At 35.5% G+C, this 23,929-nt stretch overlaps 2 protein-coding genes across 2 annotated transcripts; one reads left to right on the forward strand and one right to left on the reverse strand.

Moving 5' to 3' along the window:
- The first annotated feature begins 6,043 nt into the window (after window positions 1-6,043).
- DOT2 (SART-1 family) lies at window positions 6,044-13,683 on the forward strand. Its single transcript, XM_011095759.3, has 13 exons — window positions 6,044-6,343; window positions 6,445-7,419; window positions 8,270-8,411; window positions 8,532-8,586; window positions 8,925-9,038; window positions 9,161-9,257; window positions 9,332-9,398; window positions 9,503-9,562; window positions 9,652-10,270; window positions 11,009-11,370; window positions 12,124-12,344; window positions 13,053-13,137; window positions 13,384-13,683. Exons 2-13 carry the CDS (start codon window positions 6,488-6,490, stop codon window positions 13,456-13,458), a joined length of 2,829 nt encoding a protein of 942 aa, XP_011094061.1. The 5' UTR covers window positions 6,044-6,343; window positions 6,445-6,487; the 3' UTR covers window positions 13,459-13,683.
- A 210-nt stretch (window positions 13,684-13,893) lies between these two features.
- On the reverse strand, window positions 13,894-23,689 carry GALAK (galacturonic acid kinase). The gene is made up of 14 exons (XM_011095758.3): window positions 23,186-23,689; window positions 22,373-22,486; window positions 21,869-21,940; window positions 21,279-21,322; window positions 20,355-20,508; window positions 19,162-19,227; window positions 18,423-18,502; window positions 17,291-17,390; window positions 16,009-16,184; window positions 15,026-15,066; window positions 14,916-14,944; window positions 14,618-14,687; window positions 14,415-14,504; window positions 13,894-14,287 (listed from the first exon to the last, which is right to left on the reverse strand). The coding sequence occupies exons 1-14, from the start codon at window positions 23,216-23,218 to the stop codon at window positions 14,043-14,045; spliced, it is 1,314 nt and encodes a 437-aa protein (XP_011094060.1). The 5' UTR covers window positions 23,219-23,689; the 3' UTR covers window positions 13,894-14,042.
- Window positions 23,690-23,929: the final 240 nt, after the last annotated feature.

The following is a 23,929-nucleotide window of genomic DNA, read 5'->3' on the forward strand; positions in this document are numbered from 1 at the left end:
TACCGGGGCATTGGGGCGTGCTTTGAGCAGTCGATGTGATACTGACTGTCGGATATGTGAAAAAAAAAAAGAAAAGAAAGCAACTTGAACACACATATTTCAGCAGGAAATTCGGCAGAATGCTTTCACGCCCAGAAGAAGTCTATATATAAAGGTTAAGAAAATTAGATTTGAACTAATTATATGATTGATGTATTGTGTGATTGATGTGTGGTTCAAGAAAACTGACTGATTATATTGCAAGTGTATCACGCTTACTGCGTGATTGGTTTAGTTCCGCTAGATCTGATTTGTATAAAAATTTTCCAGAAAGAAGGAGGGACTCGACTATAGTCAAATATCGAGATTTCAAAAACCACGAAACTCAATAAGAAGACAGCTTATAATTAAACCCTAAGTTAGTATTACAACTTAACACCATATGAATTAATATTTGATATTACTATACGAAAATTAAAACTATAGTTTAAATTAATAAAAGGCATGCACGCAAGATAAGTTGTCCACAACCTTATTGCAAGATGGTTGGAGTTTATATAACAAACAAAGGGCATAAATAGTAATTTACCTTTTTATGATATTGAAAAAAAGTAATTTACTTTCTTATGAAAAATAAATAATAATATATCCTCTTATATTTTAAAAAATAAAGCAATTTACCTTCTTAGGTATGTAGGTAATTAATTCATTTTTTAAAACATCGAGGGGAGGGGGATAAATTGCTATATTTTGAAAAATATAGAAGAATAAATTACTATTTTATTTTCTATAAGAGGGCTGTTTGCTTATTTTTTATAACACAGGTAGGTAGATTGCAATTTATCCTAAGCAAATGTGGTGGGATATATATATATATATATATATATATATATATATATGTCGCTCTATGTATGCTTACAATTGGTTTGCACTAGAAAGAGTGGGTGAGATGTGACCAAAGTGGAAGAAATAAAAAGATCAACTATAGTTTGTGGAATTAGTATCAGATGATAATGGTTTTGACAAAATCTAGGTGTTGATTGGCCATTGGCCACATCCACACAATATTAAAATGCCCTCCAAATTATATTTTTTTCTTGTCACTATAATAAAAGATAATATTAAGGAGAGTTTTAAATTTATCATTAAAAATATATAAATTGATAATGTTTTTTTTTTCTTGTCGTCATTGTATAACTAGTGGTAAATTACAGCTACTCATCTAAGGTTTGTTATAATTACGAATATTTTTTTTGTTTTTGAGAAATTGCAAATACTCAATTCGAAAGAAAAATAATTATATAACTCCAAGACAGTGAAGTAGAAATTACTATTTTATCCTTACTGGCTCTCACCAACGTTCTCAATTACTTAAAATTTGTAGTGCTACTAGTTTAAGTACAATAAATCGTTATATCATGAAAGACAATTTATGTTGAACCATAAACGCCAATGCCTAGCAATATTATTTAGAGAAGAAGAGTTCAACTATGAAATCAACCTTTTCTCGATATACAACTATCACAGCGACGTAGGCAAGCGTTCCACATTGATTGGAGATAAAAAATTTGAGTGGCTTACAAGGCCCAAGGCCTCCTCTCCTTAGTGAGGCACATACTTCATGACAAACTTGTGAGCCTCATAAAATTAAAGCGGACAATACTTTGCGCAAAGGGACACTGATCGAGTTGCAAATTGCATTATACACACAACTTTATATCTATAAATTACAGGATAAAAAGTAATATTCTCTACTCAAAAGACATTTGAACAACTAAGCCGTACTTGCGGATCCCATTCTAATAATCTTCACATAATTGGCTTCATGATTAATTTTTAGGATAAATTATAATGGGTTTTTCTAAAGTTTGCCTTAATTACAAATACTTTATCGTTGTTTAAAAAATTATAAAATTTTTCTTGAAATTACAAATATAGTATCCCCTGCAATGAGTTGTCACAAAGGAGTATTTATAATTTTAGGGGTATCTATAATTTTTAAAAAAAATATATTTATAATTATAGCAAATTTCAAAAATATCTTAACTTAATTGTTAACATGGTGATTAATGGTGCATCAAAAGCACTTATTCACACTATGATAAAATGATTACTTATATGTCAGTAAATACCACATTTTGCTGTAACCCCTTGGTGATTACACTAATCAGAATTTACTTTGAAAATATACTTTAGGGATGAAAACAACATTTGATTTATTTATTTACTTTTTTAATTTGCTGCACTCTATGTGGATGTGATGGTGCCATGTCACTGATTGCTAAGTCTCAGCACTTCTCCCCTATGATAAGAATATTACCAATATAATATGATTAAAAATAATATCTTCACATTCCAAATTGGGAATACTGTTGACATTATTAACTGTGCTGAAAAGGTTGCATCACCATAGCCAATGAGGCCTTGCTCGAGAGTTCACGACTAATAATTATGAGTTCGAGTATCATAAATATAGATATATAGTCTACTTTCAATAATACTGTCTTATTTTATTGGGTTTTTAAATATGTTTGTTAATTTAGAAACGTCGATATATTGAACATTTCTTCTCCTTCTTCATTTTTCTTTTCCTGATCAAACTGTCTTTATAAGGATGAAGATATATGATTTTTTCTCATGCGTTAACATGTGAAGATGTATAAAGATAATTTGATCAGAAAACGATTTATTTAGCTTGTAATAAATTAATACTAAGTCAATTGAAGTAAATATGAATTTTCATTGAATTTGTTTTAATTTGGTGATTTTTAACTAATAAAAAAATATATTATTAAATGAAAACAAAAATCAAAGTTACTAAATATAATTTTTAAACCATAAACACGTTTACGTATAATTTTATTAAATTTTTGGAAAAAACGGGGTAATTGTTCCTTTATATGGTTAATTAATTATAGCATTGATGCAGATTTGCATGTGAGCACGTTCTTACTGATCCTTTTGATTTCAATTTATAACCAGCCCACTGTGTTGCCTTATACCCTGCATTATATATGTTAGTGTCTTTCATCGGGAAAATAGCATTTATAGTCCCATAAATTAGATTTATGTCATTTTTTGTCCCGCTCATTACATGATTAATACTTTTAGTCTCATAACTTACAAAAATTAACATTTTTGGTCCTCATGCACTTTTCCATCTACAGTTTAACGATATAGTTCACGTGTCTAGCAGGTTGCCGTTACGTATTTTTGATTGAAAGAAAAATTGGTCATTTTTTCAATAGTAGTATATGAGTGCTTCATTTGGTCTACTTGATTCACTTATGAAAGACATAATTCTTTGTGTGATTCTACTAAGCTTCAATTTATAGAAATATGAGAAGAATATAATTCAATTTTTATGATCGAAAAGAGATTTCACTATGTTGTTTTTTTTTTTTAATTTCCTTCAAGATTTTTTCCCCTCAAATGTAGTTATATTTTTTTTTCCAAACAAATCAATTTTCTCTTCAACCAAAAATACTTGACCATCACATACTAGACGCATGGGTACATCATTAAATTGTAGACAAAAAAGTTATGAAGAGCAAAAGTGCTAATTTTTATAAGTTATGGGACTAATTCCATAATAAATAGGATAAAAAATAAAACGAACCTAATTTATGAAACCAAATATATTATTTCCCCATCTTTCATCTAATATTATAAAATAATAAATTAGTGTTAAATAGAGACAAGAAAGAGAAAGGGACATGCAACAATCTATGCTTCTATTACAATGTTTGACTTATGCCATGGATTAATTATTAATTCATTCACTTGATTTGCGAAATTTCTTTTTTTTTTTTTCTTTTAATTCTGATGTAAGTAAGTATTCCTATGTTCGTTACAAATGAAGAGTTTGAGTACTTTATAAATTCTAAGGCCTCCTCTTCCTAAAGAGACGCTTTTTCAGATCAAAACCGTGAGAGTCATATGAAACTAAAGTAGACAATACCTCGCACAATACAGATGAAATTGAGATTACATAGTGATAAAGTCATGAGGTCAAATTCTATTAATGTGGGTATTGGTATCCTCTAATAATAATTATTAATTTACTAGTTATGAATTAATTATAAATAAATATTTAATGTTGATAATTAATATAATATAATCACACTGTTCATAAAAAGAAATGGCCATGCATATACGATTGGTACGTACCCATTTATAATTTTTCCCATCTTAGTGGAGTTTTGGGGCAACAGCCACTTGTAATTTCACCTCATTTTGTTGATTATTAATAATAATTATAGAATTGAATGAAAAAATAGGTGCTTTCACCTATCATAAAAGCAAAATTAGAAGAAATAGTATATGATAGCTACGCACATATCAAGTTTAATTAATTAATAATCAATCCATTAAATAAGTGGAGACACTGTTGGAAGCATAGATTTGGTCCATCTCCCTTTCTTGTTTTTGTCTCCTTTCAACAGGGTAGTTATCCACACAAATTTCGAGTCTTTAAAATAATTTATAACATTAAAAAAATATGAATAAATTGATTTTATAAATTTAAATAAAAAGAGTGCAAATCTTGGAAAATAAGAAATATTTTCCAAATCCTTTTTTCGAACATGAATTCGTGGGGTGGAGGTTTATTTACAGTTGCACCACTTGATTGTCCTTGAGCCACATCAGTCAACAAAACATGGCAACACCTAACTTTAGTCCAATAAAATGGTCATGTACTAATGAGAGAAGAATCAAGGCAGAGGTGTTGAAATCCTTGAGGCACATTATCCTACAAAATCTATATTAGAGGTGATCCGAGTCGAATTATTCGATCTCCTGAGACGATCTCACTGCAGATGGACTAACTCATCCGAACCAGATTTTGGGTCCCCTGAGAATAAGACACGAACCGTGAGCTCGTCGGGCACGTCCCCGACAATGACCCTCCGACGCTCAAGTTAGGTTAATCGAGAGAAATGTATGCGATCTTAAAGTTCGAGCTCAATTAATGCACAACAGTTACCTCATTTATGGAGCATTGGGGTCTATTTATAGAACACAGTTGTACGTCAAGTACTGGGCCATGTGGCCTTATCTTATCGGTGTGTGTTTTGATCGAACGGTTGTCATCATCCGGGTCTTCGGTCAGTCTGTGTGATCCGGGTCGGGTCATCTGCGACCCGCCCACTACAAAACACGCGGATCCTAATCGCGAAATGACTACAATGCCCTTAATGAAGGGTGTTTTGGTCTTTTTACAGGGGTGGAATGTGTATACCCATCAAGAGGATACAATCAACCATATAGAATTTGTCAACTTATCTTGCATAAATCCTCCAAAGCCCGTCTTTAGCTTTACATTGAGCTATCCTCATTTTTCTTCCTAATTATCTCAATAACATATTCTTTGAGTGCATGCATCTCATTCACAACCATTCATGTACATATTAAGCTTCATTTTCTTCCCAACTTCTAAATCAAACTATTCTTCATCTCCACTCCCAAATTCTTTATCACAACTATGCACAACCTCACAATGCTTATCAGTTTCATAATCAAATAAGTTACCATCACCATCCAAACAACCCACATTTTCATCATCACAAGAAACCTGAGCCTCATCCAATTCTCTATTACTATTAGCAACAAAATCTTAATCTTTACTATATATATTCTTATCAGCGTGATCATTATCCTCGTAATCATTATTCTTAGCCTCATCCTCCTCAGTATCATCCAATTGATTATATTCCTGGTCCTATAAATTTTTAGTTTTTTTTTTTTTTTAATTATGGTCATATCTAGGGGGTAAAAGGGACAATTCATAAAAATTACCCTTTTTTCTGACAGTAGGGAGTGTACTGTAATTTTGAAAAAAATATAGGGTGTTTGTATATTTCCAACTCTCTTTGGGGGTGTCGCTCTAATTTACCCAAAAACATAAGTGAAGATGCGCTAATGGGCCACGTTACTACATATCAAACATTGTTATTGTATATTGGGCTACTGTGGGAATGGCCCATAAATAGATCCATACATATCCGGGCCTCAATGGCCGTTTTAGGAAACTCATTTGGAAATGAAGCTATGCATCTTCAAGAAAGCACTTGAGCCCTTCAAAGTTCAAACCCAAAGGCCTTCCTTCAGACTCAAAACGTGAATTCACCATCCGACGTTTCTCCCCGAAGTCCTGCGGAATCGCCTTTCGTGCCGCCTCAAGCTGATACCCTGCCGTGATAATCTGGAACTTTGAAACCGCCGTCATTCTCGTTCTGGTCTGGTGTTCCGGCTGGTATTTGGCCGAACCGTGCTGGGGACTGATATCTAGGGTTTCCTTTGTTTGGTTGTGTGATTATTTTGTTTTTCGAACGTTGGTTTTACGAGGACGTTATTTCCATCTGTAAGTGTACTTCTTGTTATATATAAATTGATGCTGATGCGAGTTAATTAGCTAATTTTAATTGTTTCTGTTTGCTTCTGTTCGATGTTTGGAGAATACAGATATTAGATTCCTGCAGGGGGCTATCTCTCTGTCTTGTTCGCAATGGGGGCAGATTTGGCTGAATCTAGGCGTGGGAGAAGTGTTGAGACGAGCGACCAGGATGACATGCCTATGAGGGAGAGGTGGACAGGGGAGTATGATGATTTGGAAGGAAATGAACAGGATGAAGTACGAGACTCCGAGAAGTATAGAAGCAAAGATAAGAATAAAAACAGTGGCAGAAGAGAGGAGAAAGAGCATAGGACTAAGGATCATGAAAAGTCAAAGGCACTTGACGGTTTGAAGGAAAGGGAGAAAGAGGATAAGGATTCTGATAAAGATCGACTGTCCAGTAGGGATAGGAGGACGGAGGACAGAGATGAGCGGGAAAAGGATAAGGCCCGGGAAAGGGGCCGGGAGAAGGATGCTGATCGTGAGAAGCACAGGGAAAAGGAGAAAGATAAAGAACGAAAGGACCGGGCAAAGGAGAAGGAGCGAGAACGTGAGAGGGATAAAGAGCTGGAGAAGGATGCTGACAAAGGACGGGAAAAAGAGAGGGGAAAAGAAAAGAGCAGAGATAGGGAGAAGGAAAGGGATAGAACAAAAGATAGGGAGCGAGAAAAGCATAGAGATAGGGAGAGGGAAAAGGAAAATGGTAGAGATAGAGGTAAAGATACAGCTGACAGAGAGAAGGGGAAGGAGAGAAATAGGGAGAAAGAAAAGCAAGCTGATCAAGAAAAGGACAGAGCAAGGGACAGAGAGAGAAGTAGTCGTAAACAGAAGGATGAAAGTCATGACAGGAGCAAGGATACGGACAAAGATGGCCACTCAAGATTGGAGAATGATTACTCTCGTGATAAGCAGTCTACTAAGGAGCTCGCAGATAATTCTGATGATGAGAATGATTCCAAAATCCTCAAGCATCAAGAGAAGGCCGATACAGCGATTGCTGGATCTCGCCAATCAGCTTCAGAGTTAGAGGATCGCATTTCTAAGTAAGTCAATTTTTATGTTTAGTTCTGAAGATCCCTGATGCATTCCATTTACTCCTTCATTAATTTCTTAGAAACTATTTGCTATTTGATTGAATTTTATGCATCATTCAAACTAAAATTTCCTACCCTTCGGTCTTATTTGGATTCATGTTTAGTTGGAAGAGCAGATTTTTTGAACGGTAGGGAGACTGTGGACGGGGGGGGGGGGGCAAATATGTTATTTTTACACAAATCAAAAGTTGTCGAGTTAGGCTGCTGTCACAAAGAGAGGAAGCAGTTCACTTAGTGGTCTCTTCTATTTATTAGTAAATTTAATATTGGATGATATTAATTTGTGCAGTAGATGATTTATTTTGAAGATGTTTTTTATCTCCTGTAATGGAAGTTGTCGATGTTGATTGTGCTGTAGTATATTTTAACCTAATGATGTTCATTCCCAACTGAATACTTATACATGCAATTTTCCGAAGCATTCTTAACAGGTAGCGCCAACTTTTATTACTCGAATGTGGTAATTTTGCAATCTGAATGTGTTCATTATTAGAAGAATGTTGTTTGCCTATTCTTGTCAGTACTAAAAACCGGGTATATTGGCTACATCACGTGGAGTTTGAAATTGTACAAGTTTGCCCCCAGAAGAACTGGAGTTGGCTTCCATCTTTTGGGTGGTGGTGTGTAACAGCTTCATATAGTTGTGTGTTTCACCGAGAAGAATGTGGCTCTGTATCTTGTTTTTAAACTTGAGGCGATAGTGAATCAGTAGGAAACTGTGGCTCTGCATTTTGTTTTTAAACTTGAGGCGATAGTAAATTAGTAGCAAACTAAAATTGGATGTTTGCTTTGATCTCAGAATGAGAGAAGAAAGACTGAAGAAGCCGTCTGAAGGAGCTTCTGAGGTTTTAGCTTGGGTAAACAGGAGCAGAAAGCTTGAAGAGAAAAGGACTGCTGAAAAGGAGAAAGCTTTGCAGCTTTCTAAAATTTTTGAGGAGCAGGTTTGTTGTCTTAACTTAGTGTTGTTGCAACTTAAAAGGTTGTGAAATGTTTCTTTTACTTCTTTGTATAACGCATGGTTAGTAGAGAATCGTGATAACATATTTCTCTGAATGAAACAGGACAACATGAATGGTGGAGAAAGCGACGAGGAGGCAGCAGCTGAACACACAACACGTATATCTCCTTTTAACTCATGCTGACACACTAATTCTCATATGAAGAAACTCTAGTGTCACTTAATGTTTCAGCATGCGTTTGAAGCCAGTAACTTTTTTTTTCTATGTTTTCTGATACTCTGTTTATGGATTTCTTAGATGAGGTTATTTCCTTTGAATATGGTCTATATATAAATCCATCATCTCCGGGTTCGAAATAGAAACTGTAGGGATGCTAGGCTGTTCAAATCCTGGAATGCATAACCTTGGTTACTGAATATAGACTCAGACATACTTCTGGGGTCTGCCTTTGTCACTGACATTATGTGACTTTTGTCTTTTATCATCTTTCGGCAGAGGACTTAGGGGGGGTCAAAATTCTTCATGGGCTTGACAAAGTACTTGAAGGTGGGGCCGTGGTTTTGACGCTCAAAGATCAAAGCATACTTGCCGATGGGGACATCAATGAAGGTAAGTTATTTAGTAGTTCTCCTTTCTTTAATAGCCCTTTCACTGTGTCTCCAGTATTTTTCATCCTGTGGGGTATTTTCTGGACTCAGATTTCCTAAGGTGACGTTAATTGTATATATCAGAGGTTGACATGCTTGAAAATGTTGAGATTGGAGAGCAGAAACGAAGGGATGAGGCTTATAAGGCTGCAAAGAAGAAAACTGGAATTTATGATGACAAGTAAGGTTAACAAAACATTTAGTTACATCTTATGAAGTCCATGTGACTCATTCTCCTTTTTCCACTTTTGTTAGGTTCAGCGATGAACCCGGTGCTGAGAAGAAAATACTTCCACAGTATGATGATCCGGTTGCAGATGAGGTTGATTTTTATCTTCTTCTTTTTTTTTTAATCTTGAAAGCTCTTTTTGGTGGTCTCTCTTTGTGTCAATATGTTCCTTTTTAATTTCTTGATTTTTGTTACAGGGGGTGACGCTTGATTCCAGTGGACGTTTCACTGGTGAAGCTGAAAGGAAATTGGAAGAGGTAATTTATTTGTGCGCATGTGTATGATAACTAGTTACTCATATAAACGCAGAATTATGTTAAATTTAGGTCTTGTAATATAATGGCAGCTTCGGAGAAGGATTCAGGGGGTTTCGACCAGCACTCGAGGTGAAGACCTTAATTCAACTGCGAAGATATTAACAGATTATTATACCCAAGACGAAATGACAAAGTTCAAAAAGCCAAAGAAAAAGAAGTCTTTGCGGAAAAAGGAGAAGCTGGACTTAGATGCCCTTGAAGCAGAGGCTAGATCTGCTGGTTTGGGCGCTGGGGATCTCGGTTCACGGAATGATGGAAGAAGGCAAAATCTTAGGGAGGAACAAGAGAAGATTGAGGCTGAGATGAGAAGAAATGCTTATGAATCAGCATATGCTAAAGCAGATGAGGCATCTAAAGCACTTCGTCAAGAGCAAGTACCTGCAATGCAGACAGAAGAAGATGACGCACCTGTTTTTGGTGATGACGATGATGAGCTCAGGAAATCCTTGGAGAGGGCAAGAAAAATAGCGTTGAAAAAGCAAGATGAGGAAGAAAAATCTGCTCCGCAGGTGATAACTCTCCTTGCCACTTCCTCCGCCAATGATTCAACAACAGAAAATCCAAATTCAGGCTCTGTTGATCAACAAGAGAACAAAGTTATCTTCACAGAGATGGAAGAATTTGTCTGGGGTTTGCAGCTTGATGAAGGTATGCAATCTTTGAAGTGACTGCAACTCTTGCGCATTCATTTTTTTCCCCTCCTTTTCACCCTTTTATTAGCTAGAACTACTCTAAATATTTTCTTGGGATGTCAAGCGATTACAGCAAAGGGAGGAAATGTCTTAGGCCTGATTCTAAGGGCTGACGGCTGAATAGGAAAAGACTGCTAATTCTTTTATTCCTCAAAGATCCTTCTGCCTCATTAACAATTAGATTCTGCTGCTGGTTATAGCTATACATTCTTTACATTAGATATTAAAAGAAGATACCCGAATTCATAACTCTAGTTGGATAATCTCAACTAGCTCAAAGGAACAATCTCATGGAGTTATTGGCTTCACGCCTTTTATTAAGTCCAATTGTATTCTTTAGTCCGATCCAGTTATGGGCTATGATGTAGTATCCTGGTTTAGCTGTATTCTTTTTATTTGTCATTGCATTTTCATCTATTAGCATTAGAATTTTCTGATGTTTTGACTGTACCTTGCTCTGTGTGTGTATTTGGTTTCTTTGTATCTGGCATTTGATTGTGCCCAGCAGTTATTGTGGTACATCTGCTTCAATGTTGTCCATCTGCTTGTGTCATCATGGATTTTCGACTACCTTTCCCATAGTTATGCACTAATTTCTGAATTTTAGTCATTCTTAGATGAGGAAATGCTTAATGACACTAGATTTCCTTTTGCTTGTATAGTTTTATTTCTCATAGTTTCTGTACTCCCTCAGAAGAGAAAAATCCTGAAAGTGAAGATGTTTTCATGGAGGAAGATGTGGCACCAAGTACCTCTGATCAGGAAATGAAGGATGAAGCTGGTGGTTGGGCTGAGGTAAAAGAAACCATGAAAGATGAGACTCCTGCAAAGGAGGAAAAAGAGGAGGTTGTACCAGACGAGACAATACATGAATCTGCAGTTGGGAAGGGTCTAGCTGGTGCTCTCAAGCTTCTGAAAGATCGGGGAACACTGAAGGAAACTATCGAATGGGGTGGTCGAAATATGGACAAGAAGAAAAGCAAACTTGTTGGCATTTATGACAATGATGCGGCAAAAGAAATACGGATTGAGAGGACAGATGAGTATGGACGAATCGTAAGTGCCCTCTTTTGTTGATTCATTGTCTTTCACTTATATCATAGGTGTTATATTTCTGTGGCTGGTCGTTTTGTTTGCTATCGTCATTGTGCATCCTACATAATTTTGTAGTTGCATTTATTATTTTTTCTGATCATTAATTTTCAACTGCAGTTGTTTAGGAAACTGAGCATGTAATGTGATGTTTGGACTGTGTACCTGATATAGCTTAATGCCTGATTCATTTACCTGCTCTATAACATCCTCCCCAAAAGAAAAGATTTGGCTACTACTAATGTTATGTGTATTACCAGGTCAGAAATCACAGAAGTCACTGGATTAAGTTATGACTTTGTCAGTTACTATGATTGATTAACCAGCTAAACTTCATTAAATTATATTATTTTGTCTAAGGGGCAAAATGCTTTTTACTCAGACACAATACTCCGCTACCATATTTCTGAAATTCTAATTTCCTTAGTTGAACCAGATTTCACAGTCCTAGTTACACCAATTTGAAGAGAACCCAGTTATACAGAAAAAAATCAATTAATTCAGCTTCATTGCTGTTTACGTCACTCAAATAAAAGAGATGTTTCATCTAAGAGCTGTAGGTAAACATCTAACTATTATATTTCGCGGCATATTAACAAAACAAGAATAGTGGACCACCATCCTCCTGCTTTGATGAACCATATCTAGGTTAAGATGAAAAGTGCAGCACATAAATTAATTTTGTTTCTTATGGAACCCGCTTTTCCTCTGCAACAGTTGACACCAAAAGAAGCCTTTCGGCTACTTTCACACAAGTTCCATGGAAAGGGGCCTGGAAAGATGAAACAAGAAAAGCGCATGCGGCAGTATCAGGAAGAATTGAAGGTAAAGCAGATGAAAAATGCAGATACACCATCTCTTTCAGTGGAGAGAATGAGGGAAGCTCAAGCTAAACTACAAACACCATATCTTGTTTTAAGCGGGCATGTAAAGCCAGGGTATGATTCACTTTCGTTCCCTCTTCATTTACATTCGCATCTTGATAAGATTCATCTGTTCATGTATTGCCTCACGTCCTTGATGAGGACATTTAATCTTAAGCATTAAAAAGCCAATGGAAGGCAGCTATGGGAAATAAACCCATACTAGTACACACAACTGTATTGGAAAAAGGAGAAATTTACTATCAGAACATTATGGATGTATTGGCAATATAAAATAAACATGAAGCAATAAATTAACTATTATGCGTGCAAATTTATATGAATTTAATATTCAGACGAATTAGGTTATCATATGAATCACCATATTCTAAAATAAAGCAATAAAATATAACTAACAAAATCTTTGAATAGAAAGTAACAGAAAGGATGTGAACAATAAATTTGGAAACAAGATTAGTTTATTAAATAATCTGCATGGTCATTCTATGGAAATTAGGTTTAGAAAGTAATGAAAAGGAAGGGCATGACAACTTAGGGAACGAAATTAATCCACTCCAAAATACGCATATTATATTCTATTATAAATTAGGTTCAGAAATATCTTTATACACTAGTTCACCAAAAATACGTACCAGCAGTCAACTGTCTCAGGACTACTATGCTATATTTCCTATTTCTTTTGTTTCCAATTCCCTCTAATTTTTCAAATTTGAATTGTGGTTCCAACGGCAGTTCGATTTGAGGTAATATCATGTTTTGCAGGCAAAGTAGTGATCCGAGAAATACTTTTGCAACTGTAGAGAAGGACTTTGCTGGAGGCTTGACCCCCATGCTTGGTGATAAAAAGGTCAGTGATCACAAGAATGTTCCCATTTTCAGGCAGTTTCATTTCGTTTCTTAGAATACATTTGAGCTTGCTTGCCTCAATATACAGACATTTTAGGGGGCATTAAACTATTTTGAGACCTCTGGATGTTGTGAGTGCAGGAATGTGTGATTAACAGGCGAATAGAACTGTCTACTCCATCTTTTGTGTTCAGTTTTATGCAGTTATAACCCTGTTTAATTAGTTTTTATTTCCTCTGTGTTCCAGGTCGAGCACTTCTTAAATATCAAGCGCAAGCCTGAGCCTGGAGATACTGCTTCTCAAAAGAAGCCTAAAACTTGAGACCTCAGCCATTGTGTGTGCAGACTGAGGCATTCAGTATGCATGTAGTGTTGGAGCTACCAGATTGCCGGAATCAGTAGTCTGTTAAGCAAAGATATCAATTTGTGACCTACCCCTTTCCTGTTTTCTGCAACGGAGTAAAAAGTTAAATGTTTTACAAACTTAGAAAGGATCAGGATCTCATACACTCAATATTGATAATGTTACATGTTCTTTTATATTTCACATCTCTGAAGTCGGGAATTGCAGTGTTATATGAGGTTACTGACTCTCTTTGTTTACAACCTTCAAATGGGATGTGCTCAGAATTCTTAGCAATGTGTGGACCTAAGGTGGTTTCCTGTTCCGGTACAATGCTGATGATGGCAATGTTACTCGTAAACTGTGCTATTTGCAACACCCATTTTACAAAGACGTAGGCATTCGGATTCTCAATTGACAAGAATTTATCTTCCATTGATGAACCTGTAAGTATTGACATTGTGGCACTGTGCTACTGTCTATTGCTAGAGCTATAAATGAGTACCACATATTAGAATGAATCAAATTTGATGTTTCAAAATGAGTGCACGTTGTATGGTGGGTCAAATTACACGAGCACAACCACCAGCATCGCATATGAGGACCATCCCTTCTTGGTCAATCTGGCTTGTTAACTCTGGTTGTAGCTTTGGATATTCTTGCCTGATGAACGATGCGGCCTCTAAAGCACGATCAGCATCTACAAATGCAATACAGCACCCTCTGAATCCAGCACCACTGAAACGAGCACCATAAACACCAGGAGCTCTTAGAAGGATCTCGCAAAGTTGAATAAGTGGTTCACAACCTATCAAGATTGTAAACAAGATTAGACTCTGGATTTTTGGTATCACATTTAAGAATGGTACTTGTCCCTTCTTTTTCTGAATAATTATTAGCAAAAGAGCATATATATGTGTAGTTGGAAACTATACCACTCTCATAGTTCTTGATAGAACTCAAACCAGATGCAGAAATGAGCTTTCCAAAATCCTCTATATTTCCAGAAGCCCAAGCCTCGAGCCCTTGAATCAAAACAGGTATCAATAATACAACAGCAATTCTTGAATGGAAGGGCAGATAGAGAGACAAGAAAAAGTAATATTCAAGGATGTTTCTGTAAGGGCATGAATCATACCCTTTGTAACGCGTTTATTCTCGGAGAAATAATGCTCTGCTCTTCTCGCAAGATTGGGATCCAATTTCCCCTGCAATGGAATTCACCAACATTGACCTCAAAAGTGAAAACAAAGGACAAAAAGTGAAGCTTAAGTCGATATATTCAGGTTTTTATTCTGTCTGGTGCAGTATACAAAAGCTGGTCAGGTAATAGTACAGTGTAAAACGTGAAAATGGTAAGGGCAGAAGCTAGAAACATATGCCATGCTGTTAATGGAGTAAAAATCACTTTAGAAAAGTTCAAGTCAGAAATGCACCTTGTGCTCCTCATAAGCTTTGGGGTCAACTGCAGCCAATTTAAATGGATTATCAAAAATAGCAATGATATTGTATGAGTATCACAGACTAAGAAAGCTAGTTATATTACCATTAGACAGGAGAGGCTCTAGCCCTTCATTCCCAGAAGCCCTGCAATATAGAAGATTGATGGACAGAAAATGATCACCAAATTTTGTAGTTGTTCTGTTTGCAATAATTTAAAGAAGCAAAAAGATCAACAAACGAAATTTATGGTACCAAAACGACGAAAAGGGATTGAGAGGGAGATTAAATGAAAATGGCAAAGATATTAGACTTTTTCTGGAGTGTGTTAGGACTGAAAGATTTGGGGTTTAAAGGATTTGAAATGCATAATAGAAAAGTCGAATGCAGTCATTCTGGATAATTTTAAGTTATTATAGATCTCAAATCCTTAAATTAAATATATTTGTATCACTATGGCGATATGGAATCAACTCGATTTGGAGTTGTTCAAAATCCTTTACTCATAACCTTCCCTCAAATCCAAATGTCTCGGTTTAACCGCAACTTTAGGATACCTTAAAACACTATTGCTATTTCCTTGGTTTTTGCTTATACTGAAAAGTGCTTAAACGAATCAATTATCAAGGGATAAATCATTCTGTCTCAGGATTTTCATTTTCCACAATTAGATTCCTTGGTCTGTCTTCAGTAGTCAAACTAGAAATGAACTCCAACATATGAACTCATGATTTTTCATTTTCCACAATTGAACCAAGTACTTTAGCATCAAAAGACTGGCAAGTTTAAGTGATGCAAAAACGAGCCATATGTCTACTTCCGGGAGTTGGAGAAATAATAAGTCTACTTCTAGGAGTTGGAGAAATAAAAAGTTCTTGAGAACTTGAATGTCCTGCATACCTATTATTTCTTAGGGCCTTAAACTTTCGATTTTGAGAAACACGAATCATTTTATGTTAAGTGAAAAACCAAGAATTTAAAATGCCATTTTTTTTTTCGTGTTTATGCTAAAGAAATGCGACAATTTTCTTAAGCCATAGCACACAAATAAATAAGGACATCCGGGACTATAGTATAACACGGACTTACTGAAGCAGAATTTTTGCAGCCTCTCGACATTCAGCTACTCGGGAATTGTAACCAGGATTTGTTATCAAAGCCTGCTTTAAGCCTGAAAACGCTAGTAATATATTGAATTGCTTCTTTGTTTCATTGTTATGGTTTGCATTTGATTCTGGAGGTCGAATAAGTCTGTGTTCTTTGGTCTGCACAGAGAGATCAGATTCAGAGGTTTCTGAATGAAACTTAACAAGATAATCACTAGATGTTAAAGTATACCATATTGATCCAGAAAAAAACAAAAAACATAAAGAACACAAATACAGATAACAATTTTGAACTGGAAATAAATTTAATCAACTGAAACCCGTGCATTTCAATTGATTATAGGGGAGGGGTTCAGAGCGAAGGCCTTACCGAATGAATGAAAACACCATATAATGGCAGTAAAGAAAAATTATAAGAGCCTGTTTTCAATTTTATATTAGCAGCAGCACTATATTGCTAACAAATAGCTTCTTTCATACAAACTGTTAAGAGGTTGCTCCAATATGATTAAGCATGACGGTGTGACTAGTTTATGAAATTGGAGTCCACCTTTGCAAATTGCATATGAGAAATCTCCAAATAGAAATAGATTAAGTTGGAAAGTCGTCTACCTCTTCGGACTCCTAAACGTGTGAAATTTGAGCACATGTTCTTTCAGTAAAAGCTCAGATGTATGTATGCATCTATGAGCACACATGGACTGAGAAAGAGTTGTAATTATCTAATGAGTGCAAATAGGCACAGAAAAGCTGTAACTTATTGCTATTATTTTCCAATTGAACATCGGATAGAAATCAAAGAACCTAAAAATGTGCCTACACTAGAAGCTTTTAAGATCAACAATAGATTATTGCTTTTAGCATCTGCTAAATTAGTGATCAACCACATCTTCAGAAACCACTTCAGTAATTTAAATCAAATAGGAAAGCACGGTCTGATTCTCTCATAGATTTTCCTCATTCAGTTATTTTTCTTGAGCTGTTCAGAAAGTCTTCCAGAGAGGGGTATAAAGTTTCAGCATTGGTAGTTCTGCATATGTTCATAAACCATTTTGTATTGTATCAATAATACAACCTCAGAAACTAAATCCCAAGACGTTCACCAAAAGTTTTAAATGGCATGTTTTGGAGCAACACAATATGCAACATAGAATATTATGCAAAAGTAAGTAAAACTAACATAAATAAAATAAAGCAAAGCATTTCAGTTTGGAAATGTCTACTTTAATCCTGAAAATATGTGTACAGAAATGGCAAGCATTTACCTTGCAGTTCATACAAGTTAAACAGCCATAGCTTGAAAGCAAAATGGCTGATTGATCCAATATGCCATTTTTCAGACCTAAGTATTCATTTTCGATTAACCTGCATATTTGGAGAAGTTGGATCAAAATAAGAATGGTTCTAGAAATAGTACAACTTTTAGCGCAGCAACAGACCATGAAATCTCCAAAGCAAAAAGTAAAGATAAAAGGGTGGCCCATAAAACTTTGAAGTGTACATAGACACGTTCTGTCTCAAATAGAAACATATGGAAATTAAATACCTCAACTGTTTTGTGGTATGTTTCATTTGGTTATAAATGCTTAGTCTAAATATCAACCTCCTAACATCCTGAGATCAATATTACATTACCGTTACTTGTATAGGTAACAGTAACAAGAATCAGATAACAATTTGCAAGCTCCAAGTTGGCTAGCGAGAAAAACCTAGCCGTAAGGGGTATAGACAAGATATTCCAAGATGATGGTATCAATTTGGTCTGCAATTGCAGGATCCACATATTTCAAATGCAAGAGACTCCAAAATGAGGATTCAAATGTGCTTGAATTTAGATGCACGACCCTCTTAACAAGTTTGTCTCGAAGGATAAAAAAAAAGCATGAAGGATCCTCATTCAAATCTCATTCTCTGAAAACAAACAGAGATAAATAATTTACTAGTCTATCTCCAGTAAATATATTATGGGGTCCACCTACTTTCTCTCTTTCCCTGTGTAATGTAGTTTCTGGCTCTAAAACAATAATGATTAGCCAAAAACCACTTGCAAACATAATGCCACAAAAAGATAATTATCAAACCCCAAGCTCTGAACTGGCAATAAACCAAATTAGAGTGAAAAAATCACACACTGAAGTGCCATCTCAAACACCCAAGGCCATTAGAAGGCGGTTCATTTTAATGTTTCCCGAATATCTCTTTGACATAATGAGAGGCTTTTTGGGAAAACTGCGTCAAAGTGATACAAATGCATACTTCTTAAGCAAGTAGATACTAATTTGATCTATCAAGGTCCTTATCCTTCTGAAAATAAGGGATAGAAGCTGCAATAATCTGTCTGCTTAAGTAATTGCAAAAAAGAGTGCCAGTTGCAATTATTGTATCAAAAAATCATACCTATCATACTCAATATTTTCCGTAGGAGAAATTATAAGCTTATTTGCACTTTCAAAAGCCAACAAGTAGGCCACTCCAACCTGTCAAACAAGATTCTTCAGTAATAAAAGAGACATAATACTGCCTAAAATTTGTTCACATGTTACAAGAAACAAAGAAATTTTGGCATGGACATGATTTTCACTCTAGTATACTGCATTGAATACCTGAATGCATCATGATGATTACATACTAAGCTACTTTTCGTTACAGGTAAAACGTGTAAGATCCATGATCATCCGGAAAGTTCTTTGTTTAGCAGATTAATGCTATAAACAAATGAGTCCTTTATGAGTAAAGCATTAGCCTTTACACTTCCACACACATAAAGCTCATGAAGACTCCTATGATATTCTGTGATCAGATGCTTATGTTACAACCTTAAATTAGTGCCGCTATCCCAGGGAGTATGACCCAGAACTCTTGTTAATTATTGTACAGTAAGTAACTGTATGCATGAATATTTTTGTAAAATAAAGTTGGAGGCGAGAACTATTTTTGCCAACTAGTACTGAGGACCAAATCAGAATGACATGTTAGTTTCACCACAGTCTTGTAAATGATGGAAGATTATATATGGAACTTATTAACAATTATAATGGTTACAGTAAGAGACTCGATTTTATTTTGGAAAGTTAGAACCAATCATCTCATCACATAACATGTAGTTGATAGAAGAGTTTATGAGAAGTATACTAACAGCTGCAGAAGAGCTAAGGCCAGAACTGTCTAGCCCCTCAGCCCCGCAGATAAATCCAATAATGCCCTGCAATCACAATAAAGTTTGTCTAATCTAAGGATAAACCTGAGTAGCTGTAAAAGTAATGATATGATATATCATGTACGAGTTAAGAGAAAGGAAGAAAGTTTACAGAAGACACAGGCATTTACTCACAGATTTAACCATATATATATGAGATTTCAACTCACATCATCAAAGAAATGCTGCATTAAATCTATAATGATCTCAAAAATGATCAATGATTTCGACACTTAAAGTGAAATGAATGTGGCCAGTTAATACTTGAAAAAAACTGAGTCAATATACTTTAGGCTAGCCTTTTATCAGCTCCAGTTACACAATCTACCAGCACTTTAAGGATCTGGCATTGAGAAATACCAGACAATCACAGGACATTGTTTAGAACATAAACAAAGGCCTCAAATTCAAAAGAATAACTCAAGTACGTCGTGGGAACTTATTTTCAAGACTAATAAAATTTCACAAGTGAATGTGCTTTAACGTACCAAGTCTAAGCAACGGTATATCCTCAAGGGCCCTTTATGATGGCATCATAAAGCGACACGAGGCAAAGATTTATTGTTAACATGCAGATTACTTTTTCAGAATGTATCAAGCCGCATTATTTGGTAAGTCATAATTCGTACTCTCTCATTTCCAATTTGAATGATCTATTTGTCTTGGCACAGATATCTAGGTGAGAAAGAAAAAGGGGAAAGACATGGGCTTTACAGTTTTGCCTTCGAAAGTGGAGCGTAAGTGGAATTACATGGTTTCACTTAACCGATAGGGCCCTTTGGGAAAAAAGTTGTCATTTTAAGAAATGAGACATTATTTGTGGACATCCCTAAAAGCAAATGCATTTATTTTGCAAATAATGTTTACTTTGTAACAGTGTCCAAATGAAATCAAGAAAATGAAAGGAATGTTGAAAGTCTTGAAAGTATTCCACATTGCTAAAATTCAAGACAAACAGCTGTTCTTTTTTCCCCTGACTAAACTGGTGTAATACCAATGCGGTATTACCAGCACAGTTTGACTTTTACTACTATACATATCTTTAGAATTCAAATATCGTTTCCTCTCTTCCAACAAACTTGTTTTAGAATACAAATTTAAGGAAAGCAATTAAAGAGAGACAAAAAGTAAACCTTTTTTAGATGATTTCCTCTCTTCTGTAATGCATAAAGTGCTCCTCTTGCATAATTTCCCCAGTTGCATTCCTCCTGTGAACTGGAGGAACGCTTCAGAGCACCTGAATTCTCTAATTCCGCAGAATTTTGTGGCAGTTGTTCTTCATCAACGCTGTGAAACAAGACATGATATCTTTTATGTCATGACAGCCATAAATTGTCTACCTCACTGATATCATTTCTACTTGGCAGAAGAAAAGGGAGGCACGTGCTTAAGTATTTGGTACTGTATGGTAAGTAGAAAAAAAGGGACATAGACAGAAATACCGATTTCACGCACTCAGTTATGTTAATGCATAAGCCACCAGTGTCACTATGTTACTGTCTCAATGATAATAGCTTCCATAATTTACTAGAAGAACTTTTACCAACTATTGATTCATCAAGGTGTAAATTGCATGGATGTTGAAATGACTACACTAGCAATATGATAGATACAAGATTAACTGATTGATTGCACTGAAAGGGAGGCAAGAGTATAAAATTGGATATCCCCATAACAAATAAGATATAGTTATCAAAATTCCTAATCCAGTAATAGCATCGTGAGAGATCAACCCAATCGGGCATGTGAACGAGATTATGGGCACTGATCAATAACTTGATAAATTTAACAATCTGACCCTTGCAAACAATATCAAAAATTAGATATGGTTATATAACCATAATTGTGAAGGCCAAATTAGTTAGGCGTATTAGAAGAATTATTGGTAACAAACTTCAGTAGGCACTTCCGCCTTTGTACATTTTTAGACATAAATAATCAAGTCAGTAGATGATATGAATGTTCTACCAAATCATATGACTATATGAACAAAAGCAAGCTCAGGCATTGTAGGACGTTTGTAGAAATTCTAGTTAGAATAATATTCTGATCATCACCTGAACCTAACTTCTCCTTTGAACTGTCTTGATTGTAGTAGAACCTACAAAATAATAATGGAGTTGTTGCTGATCTCAGAAAGCTGCATAAAGGAAATATTTTGACTGCAAAATTCCTCAAATGCAATCACCAGTTAAATTCATAACAACTGCACACTTTGGGGTATCCTTTCACAAACAAAAGTTAAATGCATGTTTGATTTTAACACCCAAAAAATGAGTGCGGAGATGCTTTTGATTAGTTGTTAGTTTCTGAATAGCTCTTGATACAAACAGAACACAGAAACCCTTTAAACAACTTGTTCTAGAAAGTAAATGTAGAAGCCCATCATGATTCTGCCTGTTCCCGTGGTCCACTAATGTTTCAATAAAATACAGTAAACATAGTAATTTAGCCAATCACCACATTGTTGGATCAGATCATATGCTTTGAATTTCAAAGGTTAAATTCCTGGTCAGTTGATGTCTCCAGTATGAAGGCTTACAAATATCTCTTACGCTACTTTAGTATCAATTCACGAACTTAATAGATGTTGTCGCTCTTGTTTGTATGACCAACAATATTTCAATATATTTCTAACAAGTCATACCTGAGAATTATCAGAAGGAACAAAGCCAAGAAGTACACCCTTATTGATCGTCATAGCTGAAACAGTTCCACCCTGTAAAATTACAGAAGGCAGAGACATATTCATGGCTGTTAATTTGAGAACTAGAAATCACAGAGCACTTGACCCCAAATAGCAAAAAGAATAAAGTCAACTATCAAATTAACAACCACAAAGTTAAGTGTCCGGGATCTATAACATACGGCATAAGATTATTGCTTGATTAGAGTCTTAGGGAATAATTCTGATGATGTCCATACTAAAACAAGTCAACATTTTTTACTAGCTTAGATGCACAAGAAAACTACTTTAATGATCAAAGTTAACTTGCAGAAATCAGATACAGCAAACATCAACAACTCAGAAAGGAGAAACAAATAGTAACTCAGAACTTTTTGCAAAACCAAGGCTAATAGAGGATGCTATCAATCACATAGCTTTCTGGTTCATATAATATAATCAATCAGGAAGTGATGCAAAACGCACCTGATGGTCAATATGAGCTCCAAGTGGACAAATCCTATAGGGGGATATGACAACCCTGACCTGTTTGGAATCTTTACCAGACATTTCAGCGACCTTCTTTCTAATTACCTCCAACTGCAACAGTAACATATAAGGCTGAGTGCACCGATTTTACTAGATAAAAACTTGAGCATAAACACCACTCTATGATATAACTATGTTTTCACCAAAATAGCTAAAAGAACATACAAAAACTACAAAAAAGATAAAGTCAGAGGATAAAGCATTTATTTGACTACTGAATGATAAGCCAATCCAGGTTTGGCCAGACTTGTATACGCTACTCATTTCTTTGCACTAATAGGCAAATGAACACAAGTCATACTTGGTGCGGGTTTGAAAAGGTATATATGCTCATCCTTCTCCAGATCTGCCAGATCTTTACACATTGTATTCATAAGCAGAAAAAAGAGATGCTTGCTCTAGACAACGAAGTTCATCTTCCATATATATTGCAGTCTAGTAGTACATAGTCAGCCGCAAACACAGACGAAATGCAATTTTATACAATTCTAAATGATCAAATAATAAAGTATGAATAGAATTCTACATATTCATCCACATATACATATACAATCTATACATTTTTGCAGAACATGAGAATTAACATGCACATCGGTATCATAAAGCCATTGCAAAGCAATTAAATCCAAGGATTCGAGAAAATGAATTCAGATAGTTCTCCAGATGTAAAACGGGCAAAACCAATACGATAATCAACCAAACTGAGACTAATAAGCTCCATTGCAACAGGTACAGTGAATCAAGATTTACCTCTGATTCGGAAGGCCAACGCATTGCTCCCATCCCTCTAGAACAGAATCAAAATCTTCAATCCACCGACAGTTCTTGAACTGGGCTCTCTCTTATACACGTTATTCGCGTGCGTGTGAGGGGGGGGGGGGGGGATAGAGTGGAGTTAAAGAAATAACAGTTGGTGAATGAACCCAAGAAGAGAATTTTGGTTGAAAGGGTGATTTTTTTAGTCGTATCTATAACTCATTTTCATCCGCCCAACAACACATGGATTGGATGAGCAGTCGGGGGACAAATTGAAATGCAATGATTAGGAAGCATCCATTTCTTGTATGTTGGCGGCGTGGCGTGGAATTAACAAGTGTTCAACTGTAATTAATGAAGATGATAAAGAAGTTGAAAGCGGACAAAGGATCATCCATCGTCTCGTCAGCCCATTATGGAGGCAACGCAGCGGCAGCAGCCTACTTTTCTAGACTGCCCCCGCCGACCAAGCTCCTCCATACAATTACACATTCCTTTATCACATCAATGTATATAGTTTTTATATCTTATCTAAATATTTTACCCAAATCAGATATTCTAAAACTAAATTATCGCACCGCAAGTGCAATAAAATGTATTATATTTGTCATGTAAATTTGGCCAAATTTCATTTCAATTAGAATTTTCCCATCTTATCCTGCAATTGTTCCACTCATCAATCTACCTTTGTGTACACTCTATCAAGTTTTAGGTTAAAATGAATTATATTAATAAGTT

Source organism: Sesamum indicum, linkage group LG11, assembly GCF_026168435.1.
Source record: "Sesamum indicum cultivar Baizhima isolate 11 linkage group LG11, ASM2616843v1, whole genome shotgun sequence".
Classification (NCBI taxonomy): domain Eukaryota; kingdom Viridiplantae; phylum Streptophyta; class Magnoliopsida; order Lamiales; family Pedaliaceae; genus Sesamum; species Sesamum indicum.

Excerpts from the sequence above, each read along its gene's own strand:
- DOT2 (XM_011095759.3), top strand. The coding sequence starts at position 6,488 with ATGGGGGCAGATTTGGCTGAATCTAGGCGTGGGAGAAGTGTTGAGACG. Across the intron at positions 8,412-8,531 it reads CTAAAATTTTTGAGGAGCAG|GACAACATGAATGGTGGAGA; the intron begins GTTTGTTGTCTT and ends TGAATGAAACAG. Across the intron at positions 9,039-9,160 it reads CGATGGGGACATCAATGAAG|AGGTTGACATGCTTGAAAAT; the intron begins GTAAGTTATTTA and ends TGTATATATCAG.
- GALAK (XM_011095758.3), bottom strand. The coding sequence starts at position 23,218 with ATGGGAGCAATGCGTTGGCCTTCCGAATCAGAG. Across the intron at positions 19,228-20,354 it reads GAGGAAATCATCTAAAAAAG|GGCATTATTGGATTTATCTG; the intron begins GTTTACTTTTTG and ends TTGTGATTGCAG. Across the intron at positions 16,185-17,290 it reads TAACTTGTATGAACTGCAAG|ACCAAAGAACACAGACTTAT; the intron begins GTAAATGCTTGC and ends CTCTCTGTGCAG.